The sequence below is a fragment of the Bacillus rossius genome, chromosome 8 (assembly GCF_032445375.1).
Source record: "Bacillus rossius redtenbacheri isolate Brsri chromosome 8, Brsri_v3, whole genome shotgun sequence".
In the NCBI taxonomy this organism is placed as follows: domain Eukaryota; kingdom Metazoa; phylum Arthropoda; class Insecta; order Phasmatodea; family Bacillidae; genus Bacillus; species Bacillus rossius.
In genome coordinates this window covers 46642933-46662504 of record NC_086336.1, presented here as the reverse complement: position 1 = coordinate 46662504, position 19572 = coordinate 46642933, and the positions used below count along the sequence as shown (strand labels likewise).

Sequence of the window (19572 nt, the reverse complement as noted above, 5' to 3'; positions counted from 1 at the left end):
TTAACATTAAAGCATGGGTCGTGTAGGGTCGTGTACACAAGATTTGTACGTAATGTTTTAGAGTATTCTGATACACAACTACGAATTGTACATTCGTGTAAAACAAGATCTGACTGTAACGTTTTAGGGCGGTATTCCAAGACATTCTGGTAAGGTAGTGAATAAGCACTACCTTGTTGGATACAACTGTAATGTAACTCGCAGACCGTATTCCAGGACGTGTCCAAACCCAATCCCTGTTAGGTAACGAAAAAGCAACCGTTTTTAATAAACTGTGCCCCGCACGAGGCTAGAAACGTATTTCAATGCATTCTAAACAGACGTTTTTCAACCTTCGATACATTTGCTACGCCAAATATCCTACAGATAGCACCACCATCGCAACTAATTAAATTGTGGATGATTTTAATTATCTGAAGTACTTTTAAAGTTGCTATTATTACTATCCCCCCTCCTTCCCTGCTGTCTTCCCATTTGACCGCTAGTGCATGCGTTGGAGTGGCGTCGCCGCTGACGCATTCTCCTGCTCTACCGGTTCCCCCACCACGTACCTAACTGTTCCCCTCGTGCGATCGGAGTTTTCGTAACGTTCGAAAATTGACGCCCTCTTAGCAAAGACGTTTCACTTAAAAAAATTGCAGGGGGTAAGGTCGGGGAATAGGAGGATGGAGCACATGAGTTATGCGATTTTTGTTGGTCAAACATTGGCGCTGAGACAGAGCTGCGTGAACAGGGGCGTTGTCATAGTGGAAAAACCAGTAGCCCGAGTGCCAAAAATTAGGCATCTTCCTCCGCACTCTGTTACGCAATCTTTTCAAAACTTTAAGGTAGAGAGCCTGGTTAACTGTCTTACCCTGCCAGCCACAAGCACACAAGACAACTGTCACAAAAAAAAAAAAAAAAAAAAAAAATCACGCAAGTCGAACGGAACCTTCTTTAGCGACGACGTTTGGCTTGCTGTCTATGGAACGGTAGCTCTATACCCATGCCCATAGCGGTACAACGTGGTACTACTAAACTCCACCCCCAACCCCCCCCCCCCCACACTTGTGTTTATTCTAATTCATACTTACTAACAGTTATTAGGGGCAGGCATTTTACGCGAGAAGAAAAAAATACATGAAGGCATATTAGACTGCAACAAGGCACACCTTGTGATTGGCAGCCGTCTGTGAGAGAAGTCGTTGCCTTATTTTTTAAATAGCCACTCTGGGCGCGTTTGCTTCCGCTGTGATTTGTGTTCTAAAAACAGATATGTAACTGAAAGAAACACAGTCGATGCTTCAGTGTTTTAACTTCCAGATAGACTCGGAATATATATATATATTTTTTTTTTTCGCGAAATGTGCATGCCCCTAACCGTTATCATGCGTGTATATGCGCCATTTCCGCGATGTTCTGGACGGAACGATGTGTGGAAAAATAAAAAAGTGGCTTATTACCCACGTGGCAGCATGTCCTGACCAAGCGCGGCTCCAGAAGGGGGGCGGTGGGGGCGATAGCCCCTCCCGAGACCAATTTTACTGATTAGTGTATATTTATGTTTACTTAAATATTTACTTTTCACATGTTAAACTTTTATCTCATCAAAAGTTGCATGGAGCTACTGAGGTTCTGTATTTGAAACCTGTAATTTGTAAATAATATTGCAAGGCCAATATCTAGGGACCGGAAAAATTCGCGGGTTCAATGACCTCCAGGATGAACTCCATAGTTCTGCGTACACTCGGTCAAATGTCACCCACCCATCGGCTACTGTCTTGTGAGACGTCCCAACACAACAGCCTGTGATTCGATAAAGCTTTGGTTGGGTGTTTCTCAATTGGCCCAGCGTCATCCTGGTGAGTTGTGAGCCAATAGCAGAGGCAGCACTGAGGCATAACTATTTGTATTTTAGCCTATCGCGAAATGAATTCGCGAGAATTTTTCCGGTCTCTACCAATATCTGACCACTTTTCATTTTTTTTTTTTTTGCGACTACGACCTTTTCATTGTGCGATGGCCCCTCCCGAAAAGTCGTCCTGAAGCCGCTTGTTGGTCCGTGATGACGGAGAGAGAGAGAGAGAGAGAGAGAGAGAGAGAGAGAGAGAGAGAGAGAGAGAGAGAGAGAGACTGGCCCTGCTTGTCGCAGATGTTCGGCGCCGTGCAGCAGGAGCAGCGACTCAGCAAGGCCGTCGAGGTGATGCTGGCTCATGTGGACAACCTCAAGAGGGTGTACGAGAAGGAACACTCCGAGCTGGAGGAGACAAGGTGGAGTCCCCGGCTCCTCCTCTCAAAGTCCCCGTGGCTCCTCGATGACTAGGGACAAGGAAAAAAATCCGCGGGTTCAATGACCTCTAGGATGAACTCCATAGTTCTACGTACACTCGGTCAAATGTCACCCACTCATTGGCTGCTGTATTGTGAGACGTCCCAACGTATAGCAGCCTGTGATTCTTATAAAGCTTTGGTCGGGCGTTTCTCATTGGCCCATAGTCATCCAGGTGAGTTGTGAACCAATAGCAGAGGCAGCACCGAGGTATAACTATTTGCATATTAGCCCATCGCGAAATGAATTCGCGAATTTTTCCGGTCTCTATCGATGACGTATCTCCCGGCACGTGATGCTGGCGCCCCTGCTGCCTACACGATGCACGGAGACGTAACAAACGAGACTGCATTCAGAAGTTACGAACAGGGACGTAACTAGACTAGTTTCCACCCGGGGAAAAACCTCATCTCGGTGCCTCCCTCCCCAGGGGAGCAACAACAGGGGGGGGCAAGGGTATTTTGCCCCCCCCCCCCTCTGAAACCTTGAAGTGGGGGCAAACGGGGGCAAAGAAAGTGCTGTGTAATCAATTTTTAGATAATAAAACTGCTTAAATAGCACCATTTTCCACCTTGAAATACAATTTTTCCCGGACCCCCGGACCCCCCGCTTCAATAGTGGGGATCGATGATTCTTTATAAAAAGGTATATTGCCCCCCTTTTGGAAATTTAGTTGTTGTGCCCCTGTAACCTCCCCCCCCTTTTTTTATATTTTTCATACCGACCAAACCAAAAATCATATCGCCACAAACTACACTACTATTCAAAATATATTTGTTATTTAACTTGGATGGTAAATAAATCTATTTATTTAGGGAAAACGGGAAAGCTTATTTTAAAAATCATATGCAGACGTTAATTCTCCTGGAATATCGAACATCAAATGCGATATTCTCATAAAGAAGAAGCAAAATCATGGTTTAAGGGGGTTTGATTTTCACCTTTTTTTAAACATAAAGTATGCAAAATTTTATCTAAATATATATATTTATATTTTATTTATTTTTGCTTTAGATTGTCGACTCTCGGTAGGTAAATCCACCAAAAATATCTTATAATGTTGTGCTACAAAGCTAGTTATGTTGAAAAATATATTGAAGTTTAATTAATAATTATGATAAAGTTATGAATTTTTTAAAAATCTTGATTGTAGAACTAAAAATACGTTGTTTATAAACATGAAGGGTGAAACAAAAAAATCCAAATAAATGTTTTCCTTAATATTTTCAAGGTTTGTGAGGGAACATTAATTGTTGAATAGTCTAGCGTAATTAATTAGATAACTAGTGCTGCACGAGCTACGCAGTGTGTAGCGCTCTGTAGCTCACTGGAGCCGCAGATAGCTGGTGCGTTGCTCGCGACCCCTCGTACAAAATATTCATTGGTTTGAGTTTTGAGTTTTCACTTCTTTTTTTTTTTTTAAGGAATTACAGCAAATATGTTGAGTTTATCTCATTCAGTCCATGTAAGTTGTATTAAAAGCAAGTAAGATATATATTTAATGATATATAACATCTTAGCTCCGGTATACGGAGTTGGTTGGAGTGAATTCGTAAACGGAACTAAAGTCAAGGAACGGAAATGTGTAACAACCACGTTGCTGCCGGCTGTGGTGGAGGTTGCGAACCAAAGTTCACAAAAGCCAAAGGGAAACATCGTAGTGTTAACTGTTCAATTAATTTTAACAATGTGTATGTTAGAAATTGACAAAGTATGGGTGAAAGGGTTAAAGGAACCATTCCAGAATTTGCCTGGAGTGATTTCGGGGACAAACTCGGGAAACATAAACAGGGATGGTCGCGCCGAGACTCCAATCCGGGGCTGCCGTAATGAGAGTCCACGCCGAAGAATTTAACCAATACGTACTTGACCTATGTCTATAAGTAATGAACACTCATATTTATTAAGTATAGATTTTTTTTAATTAATTAAGGGGCTCACCTACTCCGACACACGTACAAGTGTGCAGGGCTTCAGAAGAAACCAGGTGATTTGAAAACTGCTCAAGACATCTTAACGGGGTCTGTTAACGAAAAGCTTTTTTAAGAATACGCAAAGGGCGGTGAGCATAGGCGTGCCTACAGGGGGGGGCCAGGTGGGCCATGGCCCCTCCTAATGTAATCACTCAGATCGGCATTTTCTCTAATGCGTTCGTTAATATTCGTATATTCCTGGCACTGTGACACTCAAACTGTGTTTCAGTGTTGCAGCGTGCTAATTAACAATATTGTTAAACATTTTATCGTTCTGGAAATGCAGCCGCCTTAGTTTATTTAAAACACGAGGTCCCTTAAAATGGCCAAGCAAAAAAAAATATTTTAAGAGGTTTGTTAAAGTTCTGTTGTCTGAATTGCTGTGTTTGCATTCACTATAAAGAAGTTCATTTCAAGGTAGATCTGGACCAAGCTATTGGAAAATTTGAGGGGGGGAAATGTGTAAGTACCCTTTAAACATTGTCTATGGAAAAAAAAAACATATTTTCAAGATTGTTAAAATTATACGGATATAAATATTAACTAGTAAACACATCTCGTTGATACTGCACAAAAATATAAACACGGCAATGAGTGAATGTATTTAGGCTATTTAACATTCTAAATTCAGCTTCTGATTTAAAAAATTTAGCAGGGGCCCCCCCCTAATGGAAATGTCTGGGCACGCCTATGGCGGTGAGCAGTTATTGCTTCCTTACTTCGTTTAGAACTGTAGTTTTGTGATATTCCAGAGTGATATTTAGGCATGAAACATCCGGTAAAGATTCTTGAATGCACCCAAGGACCTTGCATTGCACCTTTATATTTCATTTCACCGCCATGTAATGTTATGATTACTGCTGATATTTCACAGTTGTCCTGTGCACTTGCGCTTAGAGGGGATATCGCGCTATAAACATCAGCGAGTGTCGCACTTATCATCCCGCCTCACTAACACAGGTACACCCTTCATTAGGCACTGAGCTATTGTAAAGTGCAGTCTGGCAATGATTTAATCATTTGACGAATAAAAAAATGTAGCCTCAAGTGATAGTTTAAATTATTATGCAAGTTAAAGATTTGCATTCATTATAAAAACAGGTATGTAAGAAGTAATGAGACATCAGTAGACAGAATAAATATTTATACGGTACTATTGGATGGGCACTAAATGCTTTTCTAAATAGTATTCATACGCTGAAAGTGTTTAATGTTTAACTAATGTACGTAATTACTACTCAAATGAATTTTAAAGCTTTCGCTGACTTGACCTTTGAGTCGTGAATTATCACACTTGTGAATTATTTGACATAACCAGAAACGTCCAATAGTTTTTCACTAAACTGCCTACATTTTCTGTCAGTGAATTTGGAATTTTGGGTAGTATTTTATACTGGAATAAATTGTGGTGTATATTATTTTTCTGAAGATCACAAATTTTTGATGCAATTTTGGATTCATTTATTTGTGATGAACTAATTAATTAAATAAACACATGGTTGGTCAAGATAATTTATGGGTGGTTCTAACTTTTACAAGCAGAATAAATTAATTGGCAAAATGAAAAATGTGGTATTTGCAATATGTACCATGTGAAGAATTTTAAGGCTGATTCTTACATGCCGAGTTGGTTATTTCTTTTCTTGCCATTACAGTTAGTCTAGGGATTTTCTTTTAAATTCATTTCAATGTCTGTTTCGCATTTGTTTGCAGTGGAAGTGATCATATTTACGAACACTTGCGCAGTGGCGTAGCCAGGATTTGTGTAAGGGGGGTGTTAAGAAGCATGGCCCCCCCCCCCCCCCCCCCCGTATTAAAGCGGGGGGTCCGGGGGTCCTCCCCCGGGAAAATTTGGATTTTAAGGTGTAAAATAGTGCTATTTTAGCAGTTTTCGGTACTTTAATTTAAATATTGTAATGATAAAAATTTAATTAATTTTAATATGAAATTTGTTTGAGCGATGAATAAGAAATTAATTAAAGATTTGTGCTAAGGGGGGGGGTTTGAACCCCTAAAACCCCCCCCTGGCTACGCCCCTGCACTTGCGCATGACATTCTCATCTGTTAATCTAATAAGAAAATTTGAGCTGAAATGTAAAATGCCAAAGCCTTTTAAGGATGAATATACATGAAAATTATTTAATAATATTATTTTTTTTGGGGGGGGGGGGGAAGAGGGGAGGTGTCACGTTCTATAGTAGGTAATATCATAAACTGGCTCTTGACCATGGATTTGTGATACTTATATATATATATATATATATATATATATATATATATATATGTGTGTGTGTGTGTGTGTGTTTAAAATATGATGCTAATGCCATGTTTGCTCGAAAACATACTAGTGCAGTATATCAGATGATCCGTATGTGCATTAAAATTAAATGTAAAAAAAATTGGCAACGAAGTTAGATTTTCGGGGTTGGTAACTGAGGAAGTGGCGAAGGGGAGGGTAGGGGAGGATGATGACTCATGTTACCCCCACCCCTCTGTGAGACCGGACCGTGGCGGGTATGTGGCAGGCGCCTGCTGACGGAGAACAAGATCGTGCTGGGGGACTCGACGGAAACGGACGACCCGGCTTCGCGGGGACGTCACCGCTCCATCCAGACTCTGACGGGCGCCGGCAAGATCGCCTCCCAGGTGAGCCGTCCGTCCGTCCGTCCGCCGGCGACATCGGACCCGACAAGAGTCTAGCGGCAGCAACGCTACTTCCTGATTTTTTTTTTTTTTTTTTTCCTAACCTAACTAAAACTAAGTGTATTTTGGAGGGGTCCGGGTTAGGGAGGGACCTAGGTGCGTCTCAGGCCGAAGCCTATACGCCTAGTCATGCTGGGATTAGCCATGCAAGGAGAGGGTCGCATGCATCATGTGCTAGGAGGGGATTGGCCAGCCATGGCAGCGATTGGCGCCATGACTAACTCCCCTCACTCTTAAATCTAGACTATAACTAGAGATAGGTTGGGCCCAGGTAAAACCTGCATAGACACAGGGAAAACCCTGGGCACATTCATGCGGGATGCAAATTGGCATGCATTACGTGTAGGAATTTACAGGAGACAGAGGATGGTCTGGATGAAGTGTTGGACAGAGTAGAAAAGAGTCTACCATGCGGGGGTTGGGCACTTGGACTCGTGGTCCGCTTTTCCAGTTGTCCAGTACTGGATTTAGTGACCAGGGACGCAAGCGCCCCTGGTGGTGAGTGGTTGCACTGACCACTCACTCCGCCGCCAGTTACTTCCTGCAACTGGCTGCAAATGCCGAGCCTTTCCGAAGTTGGCCGATCGGGAGCGCCAACCCCCTGGATGTTTTTTTTTTAATTTTTTTACACGCGTGTTTTTTTTTGTCTCCAGTATAAAAAAGCCACACAGATTGTTTAGTGGATGGTTGGTTATATAGTATAGCTACATTAAAAATACTGTAAAATCATTTTAAGGTTGCTTAGCCAATAACTTTTTAATATGTAGCTATCCAGCGCTAGGAAACCGTTTACATGATTTCACAGTATCTTTAATGTAGCTATCCTAACCAAATCAACCGCTCACAATGTTTTAAAGTATTTACAATGTAGCTAACCTAACCTAATTGACCATTAGTTATCATGTCCTTACCTGAAAATTACAAGTTGCGTAAAATTGCAAGGGAATATGGGGCGTCCCGAGAATATTTGTGGAAGGAAAAGACTTCCTAGATTTTATACGGTATGAAAAATATACAATTCCACGAAGTACGTTTCTTCAATTAGGTATTTTCCTCTAAAAACAATTACAAATAAATACCGTTGCCTTGTTTATGGTCTTTCCTTTTAACAACACCTCCATATTTATTTACAATGAACAAAAAAAAAAAAAACCGAAGATGCACGATCGGAGGTTTTGCTCTCTCGTCAGTGAAAAGAAGGCTTCTCGTTGCGGGATCGCGCCGCCGGCCCCGGAACGAGCGTGAGCGGTGCGGCATTTGCAGCCAGTTGCAGGAAGTAGCGACTCTTGTGTCCATCCACGGCAGTGGCCAGACTCGTCTATTCTGTGACCAGCCGCGTCTCGATGTAAACTTTTCATGTCAAGTTAGTTAGTGGCCACGCACAACAATTGGTCTGCCGGACACGCACGACTGTTTGGTTTGGAAATGCTATCATGTCCATTTGGTGGTTAGGTACCTACGCCATCTCGTTGGCCAGACACATCCATTCAGAGGTCAATAATGCATTTGTCCAGAGGTGGTCAGCCACATCCAGTTGGTACCTAGGTGCATCCAGTAGGTGGTCAAACACGTGGACGACACTTCGTTTCAATTACTCATGGGGAAATTTTGATTCAAATGAAATTTCTTGGATATAAGCATTTGTAATTTTAAGTGTTGGTCATGGAAAACCTACTATCTGTTTATCTTCATTGTTGTGTACGTACATTTACTGCGTTTTCCTTCTGCATTTACTGTTATTGTTGAAACTCTTTTCATTGTTAGACCACTGTGATCGTCTGTGCTGTAATTTTTTTTTTTTCGTGACTAAATTCCATCCACGTAATTCTTGTGCTGTCTGATATTTAAGTTTAAACTGTTTTTGTATGTGCTGTCGTTGTTTTTGCCCACAATACTTAGGTTCATCACTGGGTTCATCTGTTTGATATCAGCTGATTTAGGCTCGTTCTCTGTGGGTTTGTATTTTAATTTGTATTGCTTATTTTTCGTTCATTAATTTTTTTTCCCACCCATGAAAAATAGTGCAAAACTGGAATGGCGTATGCCCGAAAAAATGTATTAAACCTAATGTGAATGATGTCTCTTTGTCGCACATTTGCAATATCCGAATACACTGATTTCTAAAGTAGTCACTAGAGAGTAGTAAATATAGAGCGGTGTTTTTCGATTGTTTTTTGTTTCTTGTTTTCATGCATTTTAAATGAGAATGCAGCTTAGTTTTGAATGCTTACTGATAAAACTTGTGAAAACTGTAAGGGTTCAATACTATTTAGTTATTCGGTAAGGCAAGTGTAAATGCTAATAAATGAATTCTATTCACACTGCCAATAATTAATTTGTGTGTTCGGCCTTTGAAAAACTCCGGTCGCAAACGGACAGCACTAATAAATATTTTTATTCTTGGTCTTCTTGGTCTTCTTGGCTTCCTGTTCCTACCACATCGTCCGTTTTTTTTTCTGTTTACCTTTTTCAAATGGGAACGGGAAACGGCAAATATCCTGAGTGTTCTACTTATTCTGTGTTATCAAAGGACACGGATTAGGACAAAAATGTCAAGTTGACCAATGTATTCGTACCAGGGAGAAAATGACCATCGCCCAAACCACCGTTGACGTCAGAGGGTCACGTGAACCAATCAGCGATCAGTGTACGTCGTATACAATTTAGGAAAACACTGTTATGGACGGGTCTTAAAGGCCCATCTGCAATTGCAAGAAGATTAAACACTCGTGACATTTGCTGTTTCCTGTTCCCATTTCAAAAGGTAAATGGAAAATAACGGACGACTATTAACATTCACTTTTGCCTTACAGAATATTATTGAACTCCCACAAATTTCACAAGTCAACTAAATATCCAAAAATTAACTGCGTACACATTTACAAAGCATGTAACTAGTACAATCGAAAAATAATTATTTTGACGCTCTATATTTACTGCTCTCTGGTGACTATTTTATAAATCAGTATAATCGGACATCGCAATTGTAGACTGGGCAGTTTTCCGTGTGACAATGTGACGTCATTCACATTAGGATAAGGACCACCCACAGGTTCGGACTGTTGTAGACGGGTCTTTAATGAGGCTGCTGATTTACCCGGTAACTAATATTAAACCTTTTGAGAAGTGGGTGTTAAAATATGTTACTTTTCTTAGCTTAAATATATTTTTGTTTAAGGCCAAGGTAAGGTGGTCAGTATTTTTTTTTGTCCGTTCTAATTGATTTTTATTAAGTCATGTTCAATTTGTATTAACTGTGTAAAACATTGTTACTACGAGTGGATGTTTAATTACGCTTATTTTGTTCCAAATACGTTAACATTAAGTCGGGAGATTCCATTAACGATATCAATTTTGATCATTTTTCTAATTGTGTTAAACAGAAACTTTTTCCAAATGTACCTGAAAACTAATCATTATCCTACATAATAAAAGTAACCGCAGTGTCCAATGAATTAAAAAAAACATGTCAAGCATTTATCTAACTCAAGGGCATTTTTTTTTTTGGAAATCAAACTTTTTTCATGGAAAAAAAAAGGGGGGGGGGGGGGGCTCCATAGTGCCATACAATAATAAGCAATAACAAAAAGTTGCAATACGAGCTAGTCGTCGCATCTTTTAGGTTCCCGCCGAGTAGCGTCATCATTCTCACCCCCCCCCCCCCCTCTTTCTACCAGTCAGTGAAGTGTTTTTGTTTTTTTTTTCTGCGGGTTATGAGTGCTAAAAAAAATTGTCTTCATTTTTCCGGGCATTCTCGTGTCATATAATTTGGTTAGTGGGCAACGTGAACGAACGGCGATACATGGCTCTGTAACAATTGGTTTGTTTTCCCTGTCCTTAAATGTAACTCCTGCATCTTAATTTAAATATTTCCAAAATTCATACTCGTCTGCTACCGTTTATTATTTTTATTTTTGCTTCTAGTGTGTTGGATTATAGGTACGTTACTGTTTCTGATAATTCTTGTTTCTCTTATAGCCATGTGGAGTCGCTACATTTGGGGGGGGGGGGGGGGGGGGGTAATTGTCATAGGCGTGCGCACGGTAGGTGCCACAGGTGCCTTGGCACCACCATTAGGGTTAACGTTATTTTCCTTTTTCAAGCAGAAATAATACATACTTACAAAAATACGTATTATTTCCAAAAAAAAAAAATGTTTTCCAATCGTGTCGAGTTACTGATATGTGCTCATAACACTATCAGTATATCAATTATCAATATAACCAACTATACACACGGAAACAAGACAGTTGCAATTACTTGTGTTGTACACGCGGGCCGCGGCTACAAAACTTCTGAAATTAATGTAAATACTTCTCATAGTTCTCCTCGAATTACATAGAATGCGCGCTCGGTGTCCACTGTTCACTCCACTCGGCAGGCGCACGGAATAATAGCCGCCGTCCGCCAGGGTTTATTTAAAAAAAGAGAAAGAGTTTAGTTAGTTAAAAGGATACTTATATGCAGTCGCCGACAAAACTTTTTTGTTGTATTCCAAAAGTTAAAACTTTTGCCCACTCGTATTTGTGTGTTTTTATTATTTTAATATTTTACATATTTAAGGTATGTTACAAAAACTCCCTTGATTTGTTGATTTTAAAACTTAACATTTTAGAATGTTTTTTTCTAGCATTTATTTGGCATCTTCAGAAAATATGTAAGTACGGTTTTTCAAAGCCACCAGCATGAATTCCGTGCAAACAATTTGTGCAATTTACTTTATGGCTCAACAAAGCTTAAAACTGTAAATAGTTTAGTAGTTTTCCTGGTGATTATAACGTTCAAAGCCATAATATTTCATAAAAAATGTTAAAATTTTTACATCTGTGTATTTAATGTTTTTGTTCGGAAACACCTTAAATAGCACCATTTTGCGCTTTCAAATCCAAATTTTTCCGGGGGAGGACCCCCGGACCCCCCGCTTTAGGTTCGGGGTACGTGAATGACAGGGCTGTTGTGTAATCTGGCACCACCAATACTGAAGTCCTGCGCACGCCTATGGTAATTGTTGCGCAATATCTTGTGAGAATAAGTTTGAAATGTTCTTACCACAGCTCTTTGCTCCTAATTTATCCACTTTGGAAGTGAGAGCACGTGACCCCCATGCCTACACCCTTGCCCACATCTGCAACTTGCAAAACATGAACTTGTCATTACTGAACTCTTATCGTTGTAACATTGTCGCAGCCCGGAGCGAAGCGAAGAGCAAGTATCGCCGTGCCCCAGCGCTCTCCTGGATCGTCTGACTCCCTCAGAGGCGGCATCTCGTCTTCCTACCTGGCGGTGAGTATCCCACGAAGGAGACACTCGTGCAGTGACTTAAGTCAGCTGCCAGTTTCAAACCAATTTCAGAGAAGAAATAATTTTTGGTAGTAAACACTCTCTTGTCCAACTGATTTCTCAAACGGTCAGTTTCCGTGCGGTGATCAGAACTGGGAAAGTTCACATACTGAGAATATATTTAAAAAAAAAATGCTTTCTTTAGTTAATTATGGTTACCTTTGCATTCCAATTATGTAGTCTCCTTGGGAATGTGTGAACTGATTCAAATGGTTTCTGGTCACCTCATAAGTAGGCTACTTTGGAAGTGTTTTTCTTCAATATGTCGAGTATTATACTGTGGTATATACCCTCTGCACTCAGTTGATAGCACAAGCTCAACACCCGACTGGTTTTCAAAAAGAAAGAAATCTAAAATAACTGCAACACTCTATGTACTTAAAATACACGCAAACATCCAGACCGAGTGTTAATATAAAGGATATTAAAAATAGTTCCTTAAAAAGCAGAGCAAAAGATAGTGGTGTCCAAGTGGGCATTAACTGAAATAAAATAAAATGTTATTAATTATACAAACTTTTTTTTATTTTTCGTAATACTTTCACGGAATATTTGGTATAAATAACAAACGTGAAAATTCCAGAATATCAGATGGTAAATAATTTATAAAGCGCAAAAAGATAAAAATCTAATAAAAAGAAATTCAAATATAGTTACATAAAAATTGAGTAATAGCAAAACAATTTGATTACCTAGTATTACAAAATGCTTATATAAGGTATATACCTGAACTTCCGGCAGTTATGTGAAGAATCAATACAAATATATAACAGGCCCTTTCAAATAAAAGTAAATACAAAAAAAAAAACACTATTAAAAATTTCAGCAATTTACAATATTAAGAAAAACGCTAGGGGAGTGCGCGAACCTATCGCTCCAAATATTTAGTCCTCTCGACGAAGAACCAAATGTACCACGTTACCGAAGTTTCTGTCCATTTCCCGCAACCAACAATCAGAATATACGGAGCAGCTGTACTTACAGTTTTCTTCGTAGGCGCACCAAATACACACTCGCAGCTAATTCTCAAAACAGGCATTAAAGATTTCTCGCTGTGTGAAGAATCAATACAAATATATAACAGGCCCTTTCAAATAAAAATAATACAAAAAAAACACTATTAAAAATTTCATCAATTTACAATATTAAGAAAAACGCTAGGGGAGTGCGCGAACCTATCGCTCCAAATATTTAGTCCTCTCGACGAAGAACCAAATGTACCACGTTACCGAAGTTTCTGTCCATTTCCCGCAACCAACAATCAGAATATACGGAGCAGCTGTACTTACAGTTTTCTTCGTAGGTGCACCAAATACACACTCGCAGCTAATTCTCAAAACAGGCATTAAAGATTTCTCGCTGCCTGCAATAATTAAGTCTAGTCTAACCCTGATAGCCAAGCAATACGTGCTCGAGGCTCAACGTCTTTCAATCCAGGTCTCGTGAACTATTCCGCTCCGCACCAGAGCATTGCTATACAGCCAACAGACGTCGCGACGTCAATTTAACTTCACGAGTGGAGCGCCCGCAAAGTCTGCAGTCAACCAGGCGCGGACTCCGAATGCCCGTGTCTTTACCAAACAACACACCCACACGCCTTCTTCCCAGGGCTGTCAACTTGCACTTCTAATACCAATTGCCCGGTTATGTCCGATCGCTTGGAGCAGGCTCCAAAGGTTCCCTAGCCCTATGCGGAGTCGACGTGGTGAGCGACGACACAGCTCCTGGACAGCTAAAAAAGGTTGGATAGACCTCCACCGGACCACGGGTTCACTGGGTGTTTTGAGGGGTCCCAGCGTGATGTGGGAGATCGGGGAAGGCGCCAGCAGTGCTGATAAAGTCTTAGGGCTCAGGACACAGCCAACTGTCTGGTCAGCTGAGTGAGGTACGGGGCTGAGGCGGTGACTATGCTGGGTTGGTGGCCCCAGCCGCTGGTCATTGCCAAATCTCTAATACCCTCCCGATGAACAAAAGGGAGCGATCACTAACATACCTGTTTTTTCCATAAAAGCTCTGGAATGTTTATAATAAAGCGAACTGGAATGCTACGCCCACCCTACCCTATTAGGACGCATATGTGGGAGGGGAACGTGAGTATGCCGACCGTAAGGTCGGAATAATCTGTCCGGTAATGTCACTACTCGCGTAAACTGGTTGAAAGACGTCCCCAGCGATCAAATAGAAATATTTACAACCAGGGTATTAATTAAATAAACTAAATAGAATAACTTTTAATTAAAACTAACCTAGCCATTCAAATAACAATAAAATGTTTTTAAAAAAGGTTATTTACAAAACTATAATTACCAAAACGTATTTTGGCCAGAGGCCTGGCCACATTACCTTAAGTACATGCTTAAATGATTGGAAATTAACTAGTAAATAAATTGTGTTTAAATTTTTCAAGGCTTTTTTTTTGGTCAGAATTGGCTGGCCAGTTCTCTTTATTATATTAAGGGGTGAACACCCTAAAGGTATGCCACTAATACACTGAGTCTTATCCCTCAAGTCGTGCCCTCCCCTTGTAAGTGGGTGTTCTTCAATTTCCCACTTTTGGGCAGTAATTTTTTTCTTTCAACAGTTGATTTTGGGAATGTCCCAATAAGTCTGAAGGGACTTCAGTTGTAGTGGTTATAAGTTAAATTTCAAGGGGCATAGTTTGGCAAGAAAAATCTCATAATTTTGAGGGATTAATCAGCTGGCATATTATTGCGATTGAAGAGCTAGTTGCGGTCGCACAAAAGTTCTGGTCTTTTCCTTTGCATTTTCTCTCTCTAATCCCCCAGTCACTGTGTAGTTTATGTTGTGCTAGGAAGAACAGAATTTAAATTAAATAATAACCTGGAAATTAAAAACAGACTAATAACATGCTCTTTCATTAATTGTTTCTATGTCAAAAATAAATATTTTTTTTATAAAAAAAGAATGATATTAAAAAAAAGCAACATATTGCATTTCCCACTTCCGTTTCCTCACAAAGCCAGACTCCAGTATGTACATATCATAAAAATACGGCGAAAAGTGGCAAAGTCGAATAATTTTTTACGAACAATATTTCAGTTATTTTGACTTGGTTAGAATAATTCCTTTACTGATTTGATAATGACTTGGGCATTTGTCCGAGTTATGCTTCTGCCCTTTATTAGGCAGATAGTAATTCAATTTCATTTTTGCCTATTTTTGTTCTTGGTCACCTTTGATAGTATACCGATGATATGTACATTTAAGGAACGTTTCAATTATAGCTTGTGTAAGAGGGAAGTTAACCCTCTGGAAGAAAAAAATAAAGGTGTTACTACTTTTTGTTTGTTAATGAGGAGATTATTTACAAAGAAGCGCAATTAAATTGCTGCAATGCAAGGATTTACATCTAGTTAACACTTTATTTTATCCATTTTTGGTACCTAATCGATTGTTTTTGCTTATCCAGTTGTATTTAAAAAAAATTAAATTAAAGAAACGACTGGATGTTTTTGATGCAAAGCTGTATAATCAACCAAATATATTCAATTTTGAAAATATGTTTTGTTATGTGTAATGTATCCAATTGTATTTTAACGTAAAATATTAAGTAAAGTATGCAGTTGAATGTGTTTGTGATGCAAAACTGTACTGTAGACAAAATATATTTGATTTTCAAAACTTTCATTATAAAACTGATCTAAAATGAGGAACAATTAACCCTTTTAGTTTTGCAAATGATTCAGCAGGAATGTCACGTGACTGTAACCTAACATCACATCAGCCACTGCCTAGCTGACATCAATGGCTTGTGATAGTAAAGGTTCTACTTGTCTGTTCCTCCAGTGCTCAAATGTTTTCAACGCACATGAGATACTATTGTTAACTTGAAACATCTGTGACGACGGACCATTCGACAGGATATAAAGAGTCGCTTTGGCAGCAGCACCCTGAGACGACGCCCATCTCTGAACCCGGCCCAGCCCTCGGCCACGAGCGAGACTCCCCCCGCCCAATGGGACTCCGCAGACCGCTTGGACAAGACAGAGTGAGTGCAGCTAAGTCCCTGTCACCCAGTCGCCCTCTCACCCTGTCAAAGATTTGCTTCCAACACCTTCCAATATATTGTGTCGAAGTTTTCGGGTTATGACATCACTAGCACCACCATATTTTGTTTTGACAAAATTGGATGATTTGAGTTTCCACCAAAAGTTTTACATACAGGACTGGTTCTAAAATATGTTGGATGTTCGATGCAATCAGCCAATAAAAACCACACCTAGCAAAAATGGACATGACATCTGTTTCTGTTTGAGATAGCTCAAACAAAAAAAATAACTTTGATAGTGTGACATGATTAAAAACATATTAGAAGTAATCTGTTTAAATTTATTTGATGGAGAAAATCAGAAGCCATTTTTCATCCAATACTAACAACCCTTCTAACTCTGTAGACAAATATAATTGGAGACAAATACTTGACAGCGTGACAGGGCCTTTAAGAATGAGCAGTGTCCTTATAACTACAGTTAAAGGTTTTTAGTCTCGCACATTTGGGCCCACAGACACCGGATTAGCAATTTTGCCGGATTCTTTTAGATTTTCAATATAGGTAGTTTTATAGTTTTTGTATATAAAACAAGAAATGCTGCACCAAAATGAAAACTGACCGTAACAATAAACTCTGAACAAACTAAAAGAGTTGGCAGCAAACCATTTCAACCTGACGGCCAAGGTACATGGCCGGAATAAACCCATAAAAAATCTGAACGCGAGCGGATCGATTGGGGCCGGATTACAAAATGTGGCATACCTTAGATGCCGGATTAAGTGCCTTTTCGCTGCATAATTTTTTGAGCTAGTCAATAGAAAGTTTTACAATGCTATCATGATAAACTGTACATAGATGTTTTAATTTACGTATCTGAATAATTCCACAACAAAATTATTACCCTATTATCATTTTGCATCAACTGGTTTAATATTTTACACATTAATGTATGTACTTCATTACAAGTAATGTCATGGTCATATTCAACAAAAAAGGATAGTTTTCAACACAACGATGAAAATACATCTTAGTGTGGTTACCATCTGAAAAGGAATGGAACTGATGAAATATTATAGCCTGAATATAATTCCTCTGAGAACAAAGATGAAACTGTAAGAAAACTAGCTACAGTATGGCTGGGTTACTAACTCAACACCTTTACAACATTAAACTTAGCACAATAATAAATATAAGAAATAAATAAATTAAGCAAGTAAAATCAATCATATAACAATTCCCAATGCTTACAATACAGTAAACATTACAGAAAAAAAAAATATCTTATTGGGATTCAAGCCCAGATTTTGGGAACCGATATATCGCTCATGAACAGCAATAAGTATTCATTTCATTGACAAAAGAAAAGATAGCGGAAATATTTTATTCTTGGGCAGAACATTATTTTTGTGAAACTTGAAAATATTCTGGTGCCTAGTTTTGTACTGTGCTGAAAATTGCATTTGTTTACAATATCAAAAGCGCAGGTTGAGACAGTCTTTGTAGTAATTCATACTTTTACTGTCCCATTTCGCATTCAATTTATAAAACAAACCCAAACTCACCTTAGTTATAAAAGGCTAAAGTATTACAGTTCCATAAAATTTTTTTCAGTTCGAGTGGCATGGACGAAATAGAGGAGCTGTCTGAAAGTCGAAGAGAAAGTGCGACATCGACCCAGGAGCCAAAAAGCAGCGACGAACTCGCTGACGGGAGCGTCAGTGCCTTCGTGTCTTCCGACTCCAGCATCATAATGAACGGCAATGGGTGAGTGCATTTATTTTCATTGTTTATCTAAATAATTTCAAAACCCCAATTCAAAGAATTTAGCTAAGAATTATATTTTACTGTTGTTATTAATTTTCCTTTGTTTTCATTACGTGAAGTGAAGTCTCCCTTACATAGTGCCAACGTGGTCTGATAAGTGCAGTTTGTTTGCCAGGATTATAATTTTTATCACGCCACTCAAAAAAAAATGTGGGCAGGTAGTAAGTAATAACTGATAAAGGAGAGAGGAGGTGGAGAAAATGGGAAATAGCCATACGTAAGGATTTGCCAACACCCCTGTAACGGTGGGGATGGGACGTGAGTGTCGAGAGAGAGAAAAAAGAAGCTGGCGACCGGCAATGCCAGCCGTGGTCAAGTACCGGGACCAGCGTGGCGGGTGGCAGGTGATCTGACCACCAACAAACAGCACGCGTGGTTGCGAGCCGGAGCGCGCGCGAGGGTTCCACGTGTGCTGAACTGCCGCAGGGTCGCAGGGGGCCAGTCGCAGGAGTTGGAGGAGCTGGTCCACTTCTCCCTGGACTCCGAGCAGGAGCACGAGGAGGAGGAGGAAGACGAAGACAAGCACCACCGGGCGCCGGCGGCCTTCGAGAGCGTCTACCGCCCGCTCGACTGCGTGTGGTGAGCGTAGACTAAGTACGGACACAGGCTGCCGAGTGTTACATTTTCAGGCCTGTCGTTGAATGCATTTTGGTTCTGATGGAATCTTAAAAAATAAAACTTTCACGGCAGACACAGTTGACGCATGACAGTCAAACCTCATTAATACAAACATGAAGGGACCACAATTTTGGCACTTTGTAACAACGAGGTTTTGTATCAATCGAACTACTGAAATTTAAATAGGCAAATCACAGATCAAAATAATTTTTAAAAGACAATTAAAATAAAGTTATACATATTTTGACGTGATAACGTCTTATAAATCGATGAACGGCGGCTGCACGCACGAAAAATTGTCACGTTCCGCCTGAGCCGAGCGTGCAAGAAAATCTTCTATAATAACAAACAGGTTAAGGCGGGCTTTTTAACTATTTTTTGTTCGTGATTATATTCAAACAAATTATTTCAATTAAATTTGCAAAAACTGTAAATGATATTTGAAAATTAAAAAGTATGCAATTTTTCATCAATGTTTTCTTATGACGTTATCACGTAAAATTATCGTCCGTAAACCGACTTAGACAACCCCTTTTTTTCTCAGTTCCCACAAAATTCCTATTAAAAACAAATGCTGTAAGAAATTGTAACTATGCAAATTATCATAAATACTTTTTAAGTGCATGTGTTTGTACACCTGTCATTCAGAGACAAATAATTTTTGTACTGTGCTACTTTTAACAGACATTTATGCAAGAAATATGCACAAAATACTCAGAAATTACCTACAAGGTGGCAAATTTATTGTTTCGAATTAATATATACTTTCTAAGCTGATTCCCCATCACATATTG

General features: G+C 39.6%; 1 protein-coding gene across 3 annotated transcripts in view; it reads left to right on the top strand.

The window, feature by feature from the left end:
• The window catches only part of LOC134534857 (inositol 1,4,5-triphosphate receptor associated 2-like), a 194679-nt gene that overhangs the window by 170761 nt on the left and 4346 nt on the right, over positions 1-19572 (top strand). For 2 of the 3 annotated variants that reach the window (XM_063373495.1, XM_063373497.1), the window contains 6 exons: positions 2132-2250; positions 6807-6927; positions 12172-12267; positions 16206-16333; positions 17948-18100; positions 18587-18739. In XM_063373495.1, coding sequence (XP_063229565.1) covers positions 2132-2250; positions 6807-6927; positions 12172-12267; positions 16206-16333; positions 17948-18100; positions 18587-18739 — 770 coding nt within the window. Of the gene's footprint in view, positions 1-2131; positions 2251-6806; positions 6928-12171; positions 12268-16205; positions 16334-17947; positions 18101-18586; positions 18755-19572 lie in introns of all 3 variants that reach the window. The other variant, XM_063373496.1, reaches the window with a different exon arrangement.